This window comes from Sycon ciliatum, chromosome 8 (assembly GCF_964019385.1).
Source record: "Sycon ciliatum chromosome 8, ocSycCili1.1, whole genome shotgun sequence".
Taxonomy (NCBI): Eukaryota; Metazoa; Porifera; class Calcarea; order Leucosolenida; family Sycettidae; genus Sycon; species Sycon ciliatum.
In genome coordinates, this window is record NC_088650.1 from 24,664,580 (window position 1) to 24,683,234 (window position 18,655).

At 46.7% G+C, this 18,655-nt stretch overlaps 1 protein-coding gene across 1 annotated transcript; it reads right to left on the reverse strand.

Annotated features, from left to right (window-relative positions):
* Positions 1–910: 910 nt before the first annotated feature.
* On the reverse strand, positions 911–13,298 carry LOC135822447 (tetraspanin-33-like). Its single transcript, XM_065335214.1, has 8 exons — positions 12,847–13,298; positions 8,396–8,581; positions 7,759–7,833; positions 6,790–6,894; positions 6,031–6,159; positions 5,378–5,458; positions 3,116–3,229; positions 911–1,682 (listed from the first exon to the last, which is right to left on the reverse strand). The coding sequence occupies exons 1-8, from the start codon at positions 12,994–12,996 to the stop codon at positions 1,611–1,613; spliced, it is 912 nt and encodes a 303-aa protein (XP_065191286.1). The 5' UTR covers positions 12,997–13,298; the 3' UTR covers positions 911–1,610.
* Between the last annotated feature and the right edge of the window lie 5,357 nt (positions 13,299–18,655).

Sequence of the window (18,655 nt, forward strand, 5' to 3'; positions counted from 1 at the left end):
AGTGCCACTGCCAGTGCTAGCAGCAACACCGCCCAGACCTTTGTAGACTCTACCGTCACCACTGGCACTGCACTGCTCACAGGTCTGGCCTGTGCCTGTGGTGTGTGAGGTCCGGACAACCTATATTGCACATGTACAATGTCATGTAGCCTCGGAATTGTGGAATTGTAGCTACACGTACTTCAAGGAATAATTTAGTACAAACACATGAGGGTGATACTGGGTGATACTGGTACTTGGCAACTGATGTCGCTATAGGGCATCGCTTGTTTAGACAGCGGAAGCTACAGTCACTAGTTCTAGCCCAGTGAATCTATGAAGTATGATAGTTGATACAATTATGTACATGACTTTGTACATGTGTCTGAAGATTTGGCAACTTTTACTTCACGCCTGCTCCTGACTCTTGCGCTATGAATATACCCTCAGAATTTCCCACCTTGCTCCCCCTTATGTTCAGGCTGCCCGTTTTGGAGCCATCAGTTGCCTGATGATCTTAGTAATACGTGAAATTCAGAGTTGTGACACAGCTTCCACTCTCTCTCTCTCTCTCTCTCTCTCTCTCTCTCTCTCTCTCTCTCTTGTGATATATGTGTTTGTAATACTACGGTCAGCACTACCACTGTACCAGGTCGGAAATATTGAAGCAATTCCAGAACATCGACCAATTTTCAGCCCTTTTGTTTCACTGACTAACGTTAGCCCCTTACCCACGAACACGCGCATGAACGCAAATGAAATGGACAAGACTGTCCTGTACATGTACATGTACATACATGTACATGGTATTATTATACATGTATAACCCAATACTAGTTCAAAACTAGTATATTCACCTTGTGTCATGCTGTCAATCTAACAATATGTACATACATGTACATGTACATGTATGTACATTGCATAGTGTATATACAGTGATCCATCCAGTGATAGTCATTCTCAATGAAATTAAAATAATGAAATTGGAACAGAGCAGGCAGATTGTGTACTTGCTTCGACCTGGCCTAGAGCGAAGATCACAAAGTAGCAAACATTGAGCTCCAAAGTAAACAAGTCGTAAATGTTTAATACCGGCCGTCACCACTGAGATACGAGCAGTAAGCTCCATACATGTGTTGAAATGCGTAATATTTTCTCTCGTAATGAAAATTTCAAAAACTTGCGCTACAAAAGCTGGGCCATGTGCACAATAAGCATCGCATTCGTGTTATTTAACTTATTTTCACTTCATCCAGTCGCACTTGTATAGAAATAGGGTAGCCAGTCTGAGATCAGTTGTCAAATAGAAAATATGCAATATCTTGAGCTGTACAAACATGCATCCTTTGCCCCCTTTTCTCTAAGGGATGCTCAAACATGTGTAACGTTAGTCTGTGAGTCTGTCACACGGCGCTCAATCGGGCAAGAGAGGAAGAAGGTATATGCAGTATTCTGCACATAACACATAGCGGTTATCTTTACTTTTGTGGAGGAGGGGTGAGAGATAACAAACTACTTGAAGTAGGTTGAATGCATTGGAACATTATATACAGATGTAGCCTAGTTTGCTCTCTAATTACACTGCAGCATTGGTGATTGTAACAGTATGCATCACCAAATCCAGTCCTGATTCAGCTGATATTGAACTCCATTATGTACTTGATCTGGTCCACCATGTAGATAGCAAGGCATATACCAAAAATCTAATAGCAAAGAACATAAGCAGACATCGCCAAGAGAAAGAGAGAGGAGAGAGAGAGAGAGAGAGAGAGAGAGAGAGAGAGAGAGAGAGAGAGAGAGAGAGAGAGAGAGAGAGACAGACAGACAGACATAGCGAGATATATATATATATATATATAGATTGAGTATATATATATATATATATATAGAGAGAGAGAGAGAGAGAGAGAGAGAGAGAGAGAGAGAGAGAGAAAGAGAGAGAAAGAGCAAGATGAATTGGCGAATCTCTCCATTTTTAGTGTCTGCTGCAGATCAATTAAGCCACTGTGCAATTTTTCCACGATTGCCTCTCACCCATATTCTGGCACAAGGTCCACGTTAACATCACATATTCTTTAACAATATTGACCGGACCACACAGCAGTACCATGAAATCACTGGCACACGACGTTACAAGTGAAACTCTCTTAATACGGAATCTTACCATGATGAGCGTAATACGGGCAAACGAGTTTTCAACCAAAATCGGACACCTTTTCGGACGCCTAATAAATGTTCAAAGTTGTCTCGTGTAGTGAGATGACATACATGTGTTCACCGTTACCACTTCACAGTGTAGTCAGCCTTGTCGCTAACACTTTTCTTACACACGCATGCAGTGCAATCTTTGTAATTGTTTTTGTAGAAATTGGTAGGGTTCTTTTTTTCTCGATAGGTTTTGGACAGAGGATGAATTTTGGATGATAATATAATATTTTTTAGAGAAAAAAGGAAAGGGCACATGGAAGCATTATTGCAAGATCCGATATGCCACGAACGTACATTTATGGGACCTGGTTTTAAAGACCACCTGGATTAAACAACCGCTTTTGCTTGCACAGTGGATTTGGCAGCACTGGGAGTACATGTAGTTGAAACTTACAGTTATGGCAACGCTGGAATTAGATTACAAGTTGTATCAATAGAAATAAACTGACTCACACAACGAGCGAATCATGAGTGAAAAAATGAGGTCATACGAAACCGAGCCATGATTAACTCGGAATACCGGTCATTGAGGCCAAACAAAAACAGTCAGCAACTCGTTCTGTGTTCATTTTGGAGTCTGCCAAGGCCACCCAGTCTATTACTGGCATACCTGTTGTCTTGAAGCTGACACTCCCCGCTATGTGTAACAATACAAGTACATTGTAAGTTGGTCAGGATTCCACAGGCTGAGAGTGCAACTCCATATCTTCAACCACTGTTTTGACTCATCATGCAGCACAGTGGAATCAGTTGAAATAATATTACGTGTAAGCTTGTGATCAAGTTCCTCTGTGACAAGAATTCAATAACACTGAGAAAAGGACTCAGTACATTTCAGGCTCTCCAACATCATCCCGTACACATCATGCAGCATAGTGGAATTAGTTGTAATATCATACTTTTAAAGTTTGTGATCCTGTCGACTCACCTGAATAACAAGAATACCGACGGCCACTCCGCCAAGGAGAATGTAGTTGTCCTTCACCCACTTGATGACTGCATCGGCGCAGCCGCCTACATTGATGATGTCTTCGCGGTGCGCCTAGCAACACAAGCATGCAGTACAGATATCATCATATTAAGTTATTGCATGCAGTGTACACATGACCTAATCGCAGTGACCCTCTTTAAAAGTTATTGCGGCCACTAAATTGCGTGCGTGCCGTCACACAGATCCCCACCACGCACAGATCAAGCCATTGCGCTACGATTCATGCTCTGCTACACAGACTCTGTGGTCAAGTGAACATTGAGGGCAATCATAATACTCAGTAGCCGCTTCAATTCGGATACAAACCACACTTCATGTACACTGACTTTGAAATAGGGGTGAAACGGCTCCATGTTTTTCATGTTCGGGTACCCGAATGCCAGCATAGTTTCCCACGGTTCGGGTATCGGTTCCATGCACTCTTTTCAGCTCCAGACCGACCAAATGCGTCCGTGACAATTATTATCAAGTTAGGGGTCGTCCACAATTATCGAACTTTTTTCACGAAACGAAATAATTTCGTTATGGGGTGGGAGGGGGTTGACCAATTTCGTTTCAGAAAACATTGATACATGTACATGTACATAGGAGCAGTTACACACTTGCAACTTTTGTTGTATTATGCATGCATATGTCAAACTTTTTTACGTTCTGAGGGGGAGGGAGGGAGGGGTTGGGTCTAAACTAAAATAATTCGTTTGGTGAAAAACGTTCGATATTTGCGGACGGCCCCTTAGAAAACATTTTTACGAGCAAGAGCGAGACATCGGAGAGTCCATGTGCGAAGAAGGTACTCGTAGTGACCAGGATCGATAGGAGAACCCTTTGGAAGGGCGGTGATCATAAGGTAAGAAATCTTGAGTAGACTTGGCGTGTACATGTATTTGTACGAGAACGAGATTTTTCGAGTTTCGGTTCGAAATTTGACGGAACGGGTACCCGATTCTTTTCAGCTGGTGGTTCCAAAACCGGTTCCTTACCCGAACCATTTCACCCCTACTTTAAAACCATCAGCACATCCATTCTGGGCATCAATGCATGCTACACAAGGAAGTGGACGCGCGTGCTCCAGTGTTCAGAGCGGCCATCTTCTTCGCAAAATATTGCCGATGTCCGCGGCGACATCTTAGTTCGACTTTTGTCTCTCACTCAGGAATCCGACTAGGTGGTTGGAGGTGACAGCATAGCAAATGTCCAATGGCCCTCAGTGTCGGTTCCCACAGCCCTATGTGCGACACTGACTCATGTTGCTGCCTGGTGCTCACGAGTGACACACATCCAGCCACGATGCTTGTTTCATGGCCTTGTAAAATATATAACCAATGGAAATCACCATCGTTAAACCAATCGTTACATGGATGGTTAGCCGATAGACAAAAAATGCTGTGGTTGTTTCACCCCTGATGACTAGTGTCGGGAGTTGCCCAGCCCTAGCATCCCAAGCACTGCTCTGTGCACTTGAAAGTGCCACTATCTGCATTCTGGAGGTTGAATTTCATTGGCCAGTTCTTCTCTGTACTGATAAAAAAACCCAAAAAACACGTCTTCTACTTTGAAGCACATGTCAGGGTGGTGTGTAGGTGGCCATGTTGGAGTGCTAGAAATCTTAGAACAGTGCCCACGGTAGAGCTATTATCTATGCATTAGTGTGATCAGGAGCGTGATGTTGCCGCGAGGGTGCAAGCCTAGTGTCAAATCAACCCAATGACACGCTGCCCTCGGTAATGATTTGTGTTGCCACCCCCCCCCCCCACACACACACACCCCACACCCCCCCCCCCCCCACACCCCCCCCCCCCCACACCCCCCCCCCCACACACACACACACACCCCACCACCCCCCCCCCCCCCCCCCAGCACAAGTACACTGTTAGTTTAGAGTGTGAACAGAGCTGTGAAGTGATTAAACCTATAATTAACTCACATTCACATCATGGTTTATACATACTGGTCAAGTGCCACTACATTATCATGTAACAAGTCCAGTCAAAACCTAATAAGACGCACCCACAAGGGAACACGGTAAGAGTACTTCATAGCCAAAGTACACCCACTACACCCGCACAGCAATCAAGTGTGACAATTTGTTTCATCAACTGCAAAAAGTACGTACTACACAATAGTACGCCTTACACCCTGTACACACTAAGCGGTTTTGAGTGTACGCGGAATTGCTCCTGTGTCAGTCGACGTACTTACCATTGGCCAAAGCGCCTGCTCACTTTCCGGCATGCCGGTGTATGGATAGATCTTGTAGCCGCACTGAGTGTTAGTCATGCTCTGACGTAGCGCACACGCACATAGGGAAGAGAAGAGGCCAATAGAACACGACTAGTATGTTGTCATGCCAATGGACATCAAGCTTGAATTGATAAAAGTAATTGACGCCTGTGCTTAGCAATCACCCCTGTGGGGCGAGCAGAGAGCCAGTCTTTCCAGACAGGTTCGTCATGATTATCATACTGCAGTTTAAAAATCTTGAGCTAACTTGGCGGAACTGATCTATTTCCGACTCCACCACATGCGCTCTCTGGCCAACCTGATTCAACACGGCCGCTGCATGACTCATCAAAGTTGTTGTAATCATTGGCATACAAGTAAATCATTCCTTCATACCGCTGTTTCAGGAATGCAGAGATAATCATCAGTGAAGGTCATAACTTTTCTGATCAACTCCATGGCAGCTAGCCCAAGTCCAAATTTTCTACCGTTATATTCTCTTTTAAAACACACAGATTGTTTGTCCAATTGCATGATGTCAATCCCTAAGGGCAGTGAATTCACGTACATGTACGTGTATTAGTGGAGTTTTACTACAATACCCTGCAGTGTCCTGGAAGTTGGAGCCTTACCCCATTCTTGCAGCATGCTGGTGGCACACCGCAGCCAGTCAGCAGCTTGTCAAACGTCTCCTCTGTGCAGTTGTAGTAGCGATTGTTCGAGAACCAATCTCGGAAACTCGTTGCTCCACAGCAAGCAAACTACGCGATGAGGGAGAAAAGAAACGCGAATGCCAAGAAGTTAAAATTGTTTAACCCTGAAGATGGGCCATGCCCGCGGATTGGGCGAAGACGGAAAGACATTGGCAGCACAGAGATCATGTGATGTGAATGTTGAGACTGCTGAGTGATGTGTAACTGGTTAAAGGATGTGGATTCTTAGCCCTTTCCGCGCCTTTGCTGGAGTAGCGGTATGGCCCAATTATCACCAGGCAAAACGTTAAAATAGTACATAGCCAGTGCCCGGTTTTCTGCCTCGCATTGCATGCCACGTGCGGTTACGGTCTCCCAGTGCCTTCAGGGACGCCTACATTTTTTCCCCAGAGCCGATATGGATACTCTGGCTGGCTTAGCAAGCCCCTCACAATCCAGTCAATGGCCACAGGTAGTGTGTGCCGCCCAGCTCATATCACAGGAGCCATCTTTCCTACCGACATGCTACTCTTCTCTCAGGGTAGCATTCATGCCTGGATGCTACTTGTGGAATGCTTAATAATGGACACTGTGCACCGTTGCATGTTATTAGATAGTGTTGGTTGAAGAGATGGAAAGGCACCGGGTGATTTAAGTAAGTGCTGATCTGGAGTGACATCTAATGTTCAGTTTACTCACATTGATTTGCACTGCCTCAGTAGCATCATCCAGGTCAGTCTGCATATTGGTGGTGTGGTACTGCTGCAGGGCCTCTGTCATCTTTTCTTGGGTCAGCTCGGTCACCTGGGACACACACACAAGAGGCCATAGCAACAGTCAGAGAGTGTATTAGCACTAGAACCAAGACCTGGCAACACAAGATTGTCACTACGATCTCATCTTGTAGGGAGACCGTGCACCACTCTGTCTTCATGCCGCCATCAACTCTATTCACGTAGCGTGGATGATCGGAAGCCACACTCTATGCATGGTTCTCAAAATAGCTTTAAACTTTCGAACAGAACGGAAACCCATGCCCTAAAATTCAGGGACCACCTGCACCTTTAAGACAGCGGCCAACACCGGTGCACTGCAGAATTGAGGGACCGTGTCACAATACCCCACAGGTTCCGTATAGCCGAGTGCATGTGCATATTCCCAATGGCGATTAGGCATCATGTAGGCACGGCAAGCACATCACGGCAAAAAGTGATAAAAAAGCAATGATAATATGCCCAGAAATGAAGGGTGGGAGGGCAGGGACACTGGTGAGACTCCTAAACTGACTGAAGAAGTCAGGAAAAGAAGCGACAATAAAGAACACACCAGATACCATATTTGCAACTGAAAATATTGCGCGAGAAATACAACGTCCCAACAGCAGTCCACACAATAACAGTGGAACTCTAGAGTGTACTCTGATAAGACATACCCTCTCTTAGCACGGACATTGTCTGGAGCACGGGTGTATTGATCCATACCGAAAAAAAAAATTATGTTCTGCGTACATTCACTACACCACCAGCACCAGCACCAGCACCGTTGTGCTGTGTGCTGCTGCTCATAACCTTCTTCTATCTGAAGCATGCTGTGATAAGAAGAACTTTGGCCACTAAGTACGCATTCCTGCTGCCCATATGGGTAAGTATTATCAGAGTTCTACCATACCTTATCCTGTAAGAGGAATGCCGCCACGCCACCAGCAATCTCGAGCAATAATATGATGCCGAGAGTGAAGCCAAACTGCAGTGGGCGCATAGAAAGAAGACAGGCCGGCCGACTTACTGGTTGCATTACTTCTATTAAATGCTGACCTTGCTACAGCCTGTACGTACATGTAGCAATAACCGTAATATCATGTTTGCGTGTGGAGTGCGTGTGCGAGGGCTACATAGAGGCACGCGTTCGCTGGTATAGACATCTCAGGGCTACATAGAGGCACGCGTTCGCTGGTATAGACATCTCAACTGTTCTCGTACGTACGTGCCATGTGCTTGTACTAGGAAGTGCACTACAGTCAACTTTGCGCATAACGACACACGACGGCGCATGAGAAAAGTGTCCCTTTCCCCGAAGTCTCATTATGTATTACAGTTAGATGGGACTTTTCCGCTCTGGGCATGGAACTTCTGTCATTATTCGCGAATTGTCGTTTTATCCGTAGTCGTTATTAGCGAAGTTGACTTTACATGAGCATTAATTTTGTTCTGAATAACTGGGCCCATTTTGCACCCCCTCCCTCATCATCACCCCCACCCCGGAATAAAGCATAAACAAAATTCACAAAGCGAGCTGATTGACTTACGACTTTCAGCAGGCACACATTCTCCCGCAGGGCGCCGATGCATCCGCAGAATCCAACGAAGAACATGATGGTGCCGACGGCGATGAGGAGAATGGCAGGGTCCGTGGACCAGCCGGACAAGGTCTGCCAGTCATTCTGAAGCAGTCTAGCGTATATGCCTACGCCCAATATGGCACCTCCACACAGCTGTACAGGCATGAGTACAATGGAAAACGAACACAAAAGGCTGTCAAGTGTCAGTGGAACCTGGGCCAATCGGCGGTGATCCAAGGCAACAAGTCAAGAGTTGCAAACTATACCACTACCTTCAAAACTTGTAGACAGTGTAGAAGCTATCTTGCACCATCAAAACTTGTAGACAGTGTAGAAGCTACCTTGCACCATCAAAAGATCCCATCTCATGGATAAAGGAAAGCTGCACTCGCTACACGACCCATTCCATCGTTTACACAGCTACATGACCTATTCCATGGTTTACACAGCTACACGACCTATTCCATGGTTTACACAGCTACATGTAGGACTGCGCAGCCCCCCCCCCCCCCACACACACACATGCATGCATGCATGCCTTTACATGTACGTACATACTCATTTTTGCATTGGGCAGGTTGATTTGTAGTTACAGCAACAATCATCCACAGGGTTCTGGCCAGGTCAAAATAGTAGGGGGGGGGGGGGGGGGCAGGCACGGAAAACATTTACCCCGTATCCCATTTTCCACTTTCCAATAATTAGTAATAGGTTTTTCATTTGACCTGACGAGACACAGCACGCACAGTTCACCAGTACCTTCTCTATACAATAGCATTATTCAGCTTAACCCCTTCATTCAACAACTGCTTCTCCTCTGATGAGTTCCCCGTCATCTTTATGGAACGAAACAAGACTTGTCAGGAGTAATACTACTTGCCGCATGGAGTGTGACTGGTGAACTGTTCGTGCTGTGGTCTGCAAGCGTCGTGTAGTCTCGTCGGGTCAAATGAAAAACCTATTACTACTATTTGACGGACCTATGGAAGATGGCAACAAAGAATTTCCAATAATTATTGTCTTGCCACGCCAAATGCAAGGTATGGGGCGAATCCCCGACTTCGCCCCAAACAAATGTGCCTTTATGAACCATCTAATACTACAAGTAGTAGTGACTTTCGACTGCACTTTCATTGAATTGCATGAAATACACGAAAATCGGAAAATGAGTAGGGGGGGGGGGGGGGCATTTTTTCACAGGCGCTGCGCCTCCCTTCACCCCCTTTGGCTAGAACCCTGATCCAGTTGTCTCTATTTCATGAGTCAAGACTGTGCAGGACGGGATTGTGCACTACAGTGCAGCCCATCATTGCAATGCGGTCAGACCTCGCTTATCCGGTCCTCTTTTATCCAAATCCCTCGCCATCCGGAAGAAAACCGTTGGCTATCGATTTACAGCATATGTCATGCATAGCGTTACACACAGCACGTGTGTTCGATTATCCAGTTCCCTCGTTTTAAACGAGGTGTGAGTGTACTGGCTTTGCGAATCCACTCAGGTGTGTATTAGTGTAGTGATAAGGCGGCAGTGCAATCATGTACGTAGGAGCAGTGCAATCATGTACGTAGGAGCAATACCATGCACACTGCTGCTAGCTCTGGTGGCTTCCTTCCTCTTTTACCAGGGAGTAGTACAATACCATTGTATTGTACTACTCCCTGCTCTTTACAGGGCCGGCGCCACTGGTACGGCCATGGCCGTACCAAAAAAAAAAAAAAAGTCGGTCCACGTGGAACGTCCAAAACCGGGGAGAAAAAGTCTCGATGTATGAATTTGTACAGGGAGTCGCCCAGATTGCAGGATTTGCCGTCTAAATTCCAATTTTTTTCTGGCGGAGGACCCCCAGACCAGTGGCGTGCACCGAGTCTTGAAAGGGGGGTTTCTAGAGTTGGTAAATTTTTTATGGAGACCCACTGTATAATATTATGTATTTGTGCACATGCGCATCCCCTGGACATCCCGTCGAAGATAACGGCGAGGGCTAGGGAGGAGGGAGGGGGGGGGGGGGGGCTCAAGATTAGGGGTGCAGGGCACCAATGAACACTGGTGCTGATGAGATGCGGGGCTCGTCCAACTGCTTTCACCAGGATCATGCCGGCACAAATGCGTCTGAGCATGAGAGGGAACCAGGTACAGGGGTAGAAAGGACAGAAATAAGAGTAAGGCCACCCTTTCTTTTTTCGTTGTTTAACGTCCGCGCCCGCGTACCTTTTTGCCTCCGACCGGAAAAAAAACAAGAAAGTAGTAGTACCAATAATATGCGAAGTTGTAAATACATGATTGTGTAGTTTCACAGTGTGCCGATCATGACCTTAAACTTATAATCTTGCCTCCCGAGCATGCCTTTGTCTTGTGTTCTTTTTCTTTTTTTTGTTGGCTTTTAAATATCGTACGGTGTGTGCCCTAGTAAAAATCCAGATGTAATGAATTCATGACATGCTAACTCCATGCTATGTACATGTACCTGTTTTGTTGGATTCATCAGGCATGTGCTCCAATGTACCATCAAAGAGTGTTGTTCTATGCCTGCAAGTGCCGTTAGACCCAGAACTATTGTATATATCACATGCTTTACTGGTCAAAATGTTTGATTGGGATTTCCAGTTTTTGGAATGGGCTTTTGTTTTTTTTCCGCCCTCCCGCGTACCTTTTCGCGAAAAAAAGGACGTTAAACAATGAATTAACAAAGGGTGGCCTAATGAGGAATGGAGGGAGGGGACGATGTTGCATGGAAATATTGGTACATGTATAACCGGTAAATAGGATAAAACGGGTTACCTTTTACATACCAGCACTTCAAAAAGCATTTGCAAAGAGGGTGCAAAAGTCAATGTACTCGATACATGTTTGTCATATTGAACACGTAAAATTAGTTTGATAGGCCTAGCCGCCCAGGCTACACTACAGTCTATAAGACTAAGTATAACACTGTGTCTATGGTACTTCACTATTCCACACCAGGCATGTTTGTTTCATCAAAACACTGCTTACATTCGACGGATCTTTCTTTCTGTTCTTATGACGAAGTTTTCAGCATGTATTGGCAATGTTCCACATGATTTCAATAAAGAGTTATGGGCCTTGCTTCGATGGAAGTTCGCGGAAGAAAAGCGAAGCCCCGCGCCCTTGAGTCGCGGCCGGAGCAGCGCTTCGTTCTGAAGCAGCGCAAGTGGATCATGGACGCACAGTCATATTTACGTCTTCCAGTCGACAACGTTTTTGACGAACATCTCTGCTGCGCACATGAGCGAGAAACGAAAGGCTGTGGAGATCTTGATTTGAGTCAACAGTTTGGAAGGAGATTATCGTCAATCATATCCTTGAACTGACTTGCATCGCGCGTGCTTGACTCAAATTTCGAGACAGAACGGATTTCTTGAACGTCATCGCTAATCCAGGAGCGAACCAGAGCTAGAGATCGATCTCTCTGTCGCTACTCTCCACTGAAGAAAGAGAGAATAATGTATTTTGAACTGCTTGCAAAGCAACTCTCTCTCACTTAGAAATAAGGACATAGTCACTGTACTGTAAACTGCCCGTCGATCGACGCGTATGCAGGATAACCAATCCAGTAGGCACGCTTTTCCTTTGGCAAGATTGCCCGAAAAAAGGTGGTTTCCAGACACCAAAAAACTCATACGGTGCACGCGCCTGCAGACCCCCCTTAAAGATGGCCCTTCGGCCGCACCGCGTACCGCTCCGCGGAAGCTGCCTCCGGCCTTGCTCTAACAGTGATATCTGTACATGTATGTCATAAACCTTTGTAAGTCTCAGAAAGCTGCTGATCCGCGGGTGCATGCATGACTACAACTCACAACTCCCTTGAATCGCCACCAACAGCATAATGGTTCTGAACAAAAGCAAAGAGAGCCTCCGATTGCTGCACAGCGCACTAAAATGTGACCAACACACGCGTGCATGCAGCTGCATTTCAAAGACATGCAGACCTACATCGTGCTCATCACGTAACCATGGTAACGCCGGTTATCTGTTGCATGCAGTAACTGTTAGTGTTTGGGTGTCCGTCTCTTGCCTTGGCGTTTTGCTACGGGGAACACCTGCCCTCTGGACCTGCGTGTCCTGCGCCCACTAGAATCGATTTATAGCAGCTTTGCACAACCACAAAACAAAACACAAGGAACGATCGACGACTCTCTACTCAATATACGAGGACACGAATATGTCAAACATTCGTCCGTATGTATCAAGTCTTGCTCCCATTCTGCGGCTCGGTTATCTAGCGAAATTTTGCGTTGTCTGCAGTGTGCTTTCCTACGGAAGAAGCGCACTTTGTACTTGTAAACGGCCGGTACACAACTGACTAGCTATTCGCTGAAAGCGGACCTAAGACCTATAGCAATACTATTCGCAGAGCCATTCTGCAGCTGACGAGCACACAACATCCATTGCCACATACCCAGAACACGAGATTGAAGAGGAACAGCGAATACTTGACGCACTTGGACACATCATGACCCTCGATCTTATAGCTGCGCTTCTTGAAGCTGAAGTTGCGCTTCACCTGGCGACCTGACTTTTCATCCGGATGTGCCGTGCGGCCTCCCATACTCTGCGATCGGTGCCGGCAAATACGCCGAAACAATTGCAATAACTACTCTCTTCCTCTGCAAATCGAGTGCGAATGACAAAACTCCGGAGGGTGAGAAGTTCACCAGGACTTCAGCGTCAATGACTCTGTAACGAGTCTGACTACGATTGGAGAGACTGTACTTCTACCAGTAGTGGTAGATGTAGTAGACGTAGCTACTGATTGCCAAGTATTTCTGTCCACTTCGGTACACACATACTTTGCATTTAGGCAGAGATAATAACCTAACGCCAGTAACGGCCAGAAGCATGAAAATGGGCTGAGAAGATCTCGGGATTAGGACCTACCTCCTGTCGCGCGTGGCCTGCCACTACTGGTAGATCTACACTACATGTACTAGTAATAATTATTGTACTTTGTAGTGGAGTCCGCAGCGTCTGTTGTAGTGACGTGCCAGCATGGGTGTGACCTGCTGCCGCAGTGGCAATCCTTCCAAATCGTTATGCAGATCTACAGACCTGACTCATGAGTTTTGTGATGCCACGGCTGTGGAGTCGAGTGTAGTCTGCCACTGCTGCAGCCACTCACCATGCTCACTGGAGAGAGAATGAGATACATACAATGATACAGGCTAGGTCTGCTACAACTAGTACAAGTAATTATTGTGGAGGAGCATGCGCGGCTTGATGTAGCGCGGTCAGTGGTTTGTGGGGCAGTAGTTTTGAGCGTACTTTACTTGATACCGGTATACTTGATATACGGGTTTTTAATCCTCATGCACGCTCAAATAGATCTGCAACACACACCGCTGTCTATCGGCGCCATGGAAAAGAAAAGCGACGATGCTATGAAGAGAGAGAGTGAGAGAGGTGGAGCACGCGACGTTCATGCCTGTTGTGCGGTCGGCAAGTGGCGGCATGGGAAGGGCGGCGACATCACTCTATCGCCGAATCGCGTTATTGAGAGCGGAAAGGAGGAAGGACCAGTACTCCCACGTAATATCTTACATCAGATGCCGTCTCTCATTTGCCCTGTTGCGATCATGCATCAGGTGTTTGCGGGGTTCACGGGGTCTTTTCCGTGAGCGATCGGTTCGGCATCCGGAGTCTGCTAGCTGAGCTGGTTGTTGCTGAGGCCCAGGTTGCTCGCATGTGAGAATCTATAAATAATTGCAGCAGATTATTTTTATTACTTGTATAAATACTGTACGAAGTAGTGGTTGCGACTTCGGCGATAATTTGTAAGAAAGGGTTTGCTCCCCACACCGGAGCTCGCGCTATTCCGCCGACTTTACTTGACACTTGACTGACTCACGACTGCCATCCAGAGCATCACAGGAGCGACACTGACTCACGCTGCTATCTGGTGTTCACGAGGTGTTTGTCGCGCTGGAAGCGGAGCGTCTCTGTAAGTTTGTATCCCTGGTGATGTTTGTGCCTGGAGAGCACTATATAAGTGGTGCTCTTCAGGCACAATCTTCCTCAGCCTACTCAAGCTCAACTGATGAGGGGTGAATTCCCCGAAACACTGTGTATTGAGCAGGGAGTGGTGCTTTCTTGCAGGTTTGCCGAGTCGAAGGTTCGATGGACTTCTCGTGTGCTCTGGATGGCAGTCGTGAGTCAGTCAAGTGTCAAGTAAAGTCGGCGGAATAGCGCGAGCTCCGGTGTGGGGAGCAAACCCTTTCTTGTATAAATACTGGACATGGATATTGAATTAAACTGTACTCAGTGACTTTTTACATTTTACAGGCCACGTTTTATTATTATTATTATTATTGTAAAGCTTTCCTTTTGATCTTGTCTCTTATTGGTGTGACCTTTCCACAATATTGTGTTGCATTGTCAAAAAGTGTAGTCTGCCATGCAAGGTCCACTAGACTGGTGCCAGCTGGCAGTAGGGTCCAGCGGATTCTGCCGGCAGAAAAATTGGCAGAATTCGGTACTTTTTCTGGTAAGTTTCATGCATGTTTGGTATGTGGATAAAGAAATGGAGCAGAATTCTAGGAATTGCCCGCCATAAGGTTTGTATGGTTCTGCCAATTTTTCTGCTTTTCGAGCAGAATCCGCCGGTCCCTAACCCTCACCCTTCGAATAATCAGCTCATCTCTCCCGTAGCTCCACTTCTCCTTCCATCATGACCGAACATCAACTATACATCAATTTAGAGCAATATCGATAGCCTGCCAGTCATATCATGTCTGCTAGAATCCAGAGGTCATGACTTTGTTTAAACATGCATAATGTACAAATGTAATGTACACGGAGTTTTGCGGACTACCCGCCACTATCTCGTCCGCCCCGGGATACCTGATGAAGGCTGATTCACTCGCATCTTCTGCTACATGTACTGTGTCAGTGTGAGAAAGAACTTTGAAGAAGACGAGTTCGAGCATACAATACTGTATTGCCATGATTTCTACCCTGCTTTTCATTGAAAACACTATCCGCATAACCTCCGAACCCTTTTAACCTTTACCATGCAGACCACCAGCACTGATCAGGTGCATTGTACACAATGGTATAGCCTACATACTAGAACTGTGGTATAATCGTGTAGTTATGCTCCTACCTCCGAGAGGATGCCAAATTATGCTCTAAATTTTCAACCACCAAATTATGCCAATAATTATGCCGGCATAATCCGCCGGTGCCTACCCCACACCTGGCAGCCATCATAATGTACGTGTTCAGCATTCCCGGACCAGTGTCCAGAGACGGTGAGTCTGCCAGTGGGGCGTTGTGTATTCTACCCAGCAGTAGGCCTTTGCGGATAATGCCGGCAGTAAAACTGGCAGAATTCGGTACTTTTCTGGTAAGTTTTATGCATGTTTGGTATGTGGATAAAGAAATGGAGCAGAATTCGAGAAATTGCCCGTCATAAGGTTTGTATGGTTCTGCCAATTTCACTGCTTTTCGAGCAGAATCTGCCACCTTTTCGAGCATTATCCGCCAATGCCTACGGCCCGGGCCAGCAGGTCAGAGGCTCTAGTCTAGGCCTGTAGTGTCGAGGCCCAGGTCTCCTACTCAAACTGTCAAAGAAATGTCACGTGTTCAGGAAAGAGTAAAACAAGGGTATATCGAAGGAAACAAAGAAAAGAAGCAGACACAGCGAAAGTCCAGGGGCTGTTATGCCCCATCAGTGTAGTGAGTGTATCGCCATAGGATGCTGGGCTGCTGGCCTTGTGGAAAAACAGGGAGGAAAACCGCACGCCGTGCAGGCGCGTCGGAACGACTTTGGAGGTGGGGCGGCCATGGAAGGGGGGTCCGGGGGTCCTCCCCCGGGAAAAAATTTCGAAAATTAAAGCCAATTGCAAGCATTTCCGGGCATTTGGTGCCATTTCAGTGTACGGTAACTACAATGAAAGACTTTTGATTCTGCAAAAAACCAAGAAGATGCTACGATCGGGGACAAACATTACCCTCCCCCGGGAAAAAAATTCAAAAATTGAAGCCAATTGCAAGCATTCCCAGGCATTTGGTGCCATTTCAGTGTACATGGCCTTTTGATTCTGCAACAAACCACGATCGGGGACAAGGATTTGCCACGTTTGCGCTGAGATCATCGCGCTTTGTTGCAGTGTGCTAAAAAAAAAAAAAAAAAAAAAAAACGGCCGAAAAAGTGGGGCGGCCATGGCCGCCCCGGCAGGTGCGGTTCCGACGCCCTTGCCGTGGTAGTGGAGGGACAGAACGAGTGTTTCTAACCAGGGAGTCGTATAGACCCTACGACTCCCTGTTTCTAAACAACGGCTTGCCCAGAGTGGCTAGCCAACGGCAAAGCTATACCTAGGCGCGTCCATCAAGCCATTTTGCCGTATGCCACCCACGTTTTCACAATCGCTACAGCAGCTACATGTACCGTACCGGTAAGCAGGCAACATCGGGATTTAGGAATAGAATGTTTACGGCAAGAAATGGCTTCCCATTATGGATACAACGATACAACGATACAACGATAAAAATCAGTTGACCTTGCACGTACATGTATAGCGCTAATTCTCGTCTCCCAGTGTGATTCAGGCTTTCGCGGATGTCTCCACGGCAGAGGCACTAACTGTCTTGAAGAACAGATCCGTGATGTCTCTCCAACCTCAGTGTTCTGTCATGCACTTCGACGAGTGACGGTTGTGCAATGCACTACATAGCTATCTCTCACCGTCTCAGTTTATTTTCGATATGGAATTATCCTAGGCGAGCAGAGGCAGCCCGAAGCATCGGGACGCTCCAACCCGTGAACAGCTCTACTGTTAGCTCTCACATGGGTAGGTTCTGTCAGCCGATAGGATGACAAAATCATCCCATGCTTGTGATGATGGATGGGCATTTCCAGTGCCCAGCCACAGGAGAGATTATCCTGGGCTTGAAGTACAGTGCATGGTGGCAAGTCACTATGCCACGCATTGCTACTCTGTCTCGTCATTCTGAGCGTCCGCTTACCTCGGACTGGGAGCCTTGCCATGGCAGTAGAAGTCGTGACTGACTCCAAAGCGTCCTTGACAGTACATCGGCCGGTGCACGAGCGTCCCACATCACCAACAGCCTGGATCTCCACGCACTACAGATGCCTTCCGCTACCTGGGATGTCAGGTTATGACCGATGCTCGGAGCACATTCGATGTATCCCGGCGAGTCGCTACTGCCTTAGGTACGTTTTTCAGCCTGAAAGAGACCATTTTCTGCAATGATGATTTCCACATCGGTGCAAAAGGAGTGGTATATGGCGTCACGGTCCTTGCCACCGGTCACCCTGCTCCATGGCTTAGAGAGACAGAGGGAAGTACGGAAGCTCGAGCCACATAGCCGGACACGGCAGTGGCACATGTAGATCTACAATGTACATGTACAAGGAAGGACGGAAGATGTGTCCCATATGGTGCAGTGGTATGTGCAGTCGATTTCCAATCGAGAGGTTGCGGGTTCAATTCCCGACGATTATGGTCACACACGTCTTTCTTCTCTTTCTCATTCTCCTAGCTCTTCTTTCATTCTCGATCTCCTGGGTGGTCACTGGTTACCAACCGCCAGTGCATGCCGGAGCATGTGATGTGGTGTGTGCATAAAAAATGAAGAAAGAATGTAAAAAAATGAAAAAATGAATAGTGAAAGGGATTCACTGGCCAGAAAAAGCTGCCTCAATCAGGCTGAATCAGCCGTGCGCGTGTGGCACCATGGCGTAGACCAGGCTAAAATTATTAGTGGCTGTCAATTCATCAGCCAAGCTGTTGCATGGTGTAATCCAGTGATGACCACAGGCGGACGCTTGATCTCGCGGCAGAGAAGGGTGCCTTTCCCTCTCGTGATGGCTTTCGTACGGGCGAAGATCTCCTTTTTGCCTTGTTCGGGGCCTTTGGGCAATGGTTGCCAGTTGTTTGCGTGGTCACCGTCGGTACCCGCCTCGATATCTGTCTGGTTCGGCTGTGCTAGCGGCTTCTGAAAGGGCCAACTGTGCACTATGCATGTACAGTTTCTATGGTTAAATATAATTTATTATACTTATTTATAGCTGCGAAGCATTTATACCATGATAATGAGCTTCATTTTAACTTTTGTATTTACATGTATACTGCACCTTGGTGCTACACATCGTTACGCACAGTGTACAATAGGTAGTGATGTCAGAGAGACGCTACATACATGTACATGCACAGTACATGTAGCTATTCTAACACCACATGGAACAG

What these genes read in the sequence shown, in the direction of transcription:
- LOC135822447 (XM_065335214.1), bottom strand. Translation starts at nt 12,996, where the DNA reads ATGGGAGGCCGCACGGCACATCCGGATGAAAAGTCAGGTCGCCAGGTG. An exon ending in TCTTCAATCTCGTGTTCTGG is followed by an intron (nt 8,582 to 12,846) that starts GTATGTGGCAAT and finishes ATGCCTGTACAG; the next exon opens with CTGTGTGGAGGTGCCATATT. An exon ending in CTGAGGCAGTGCAAATCAAT is followed by an intron (nt 6,160 to 6,789) that starts GTGAGTAAACTG and finishes CTCATCGCGTAG; the next exon opens with TTTGCTTGCTGTGGAGCAAC.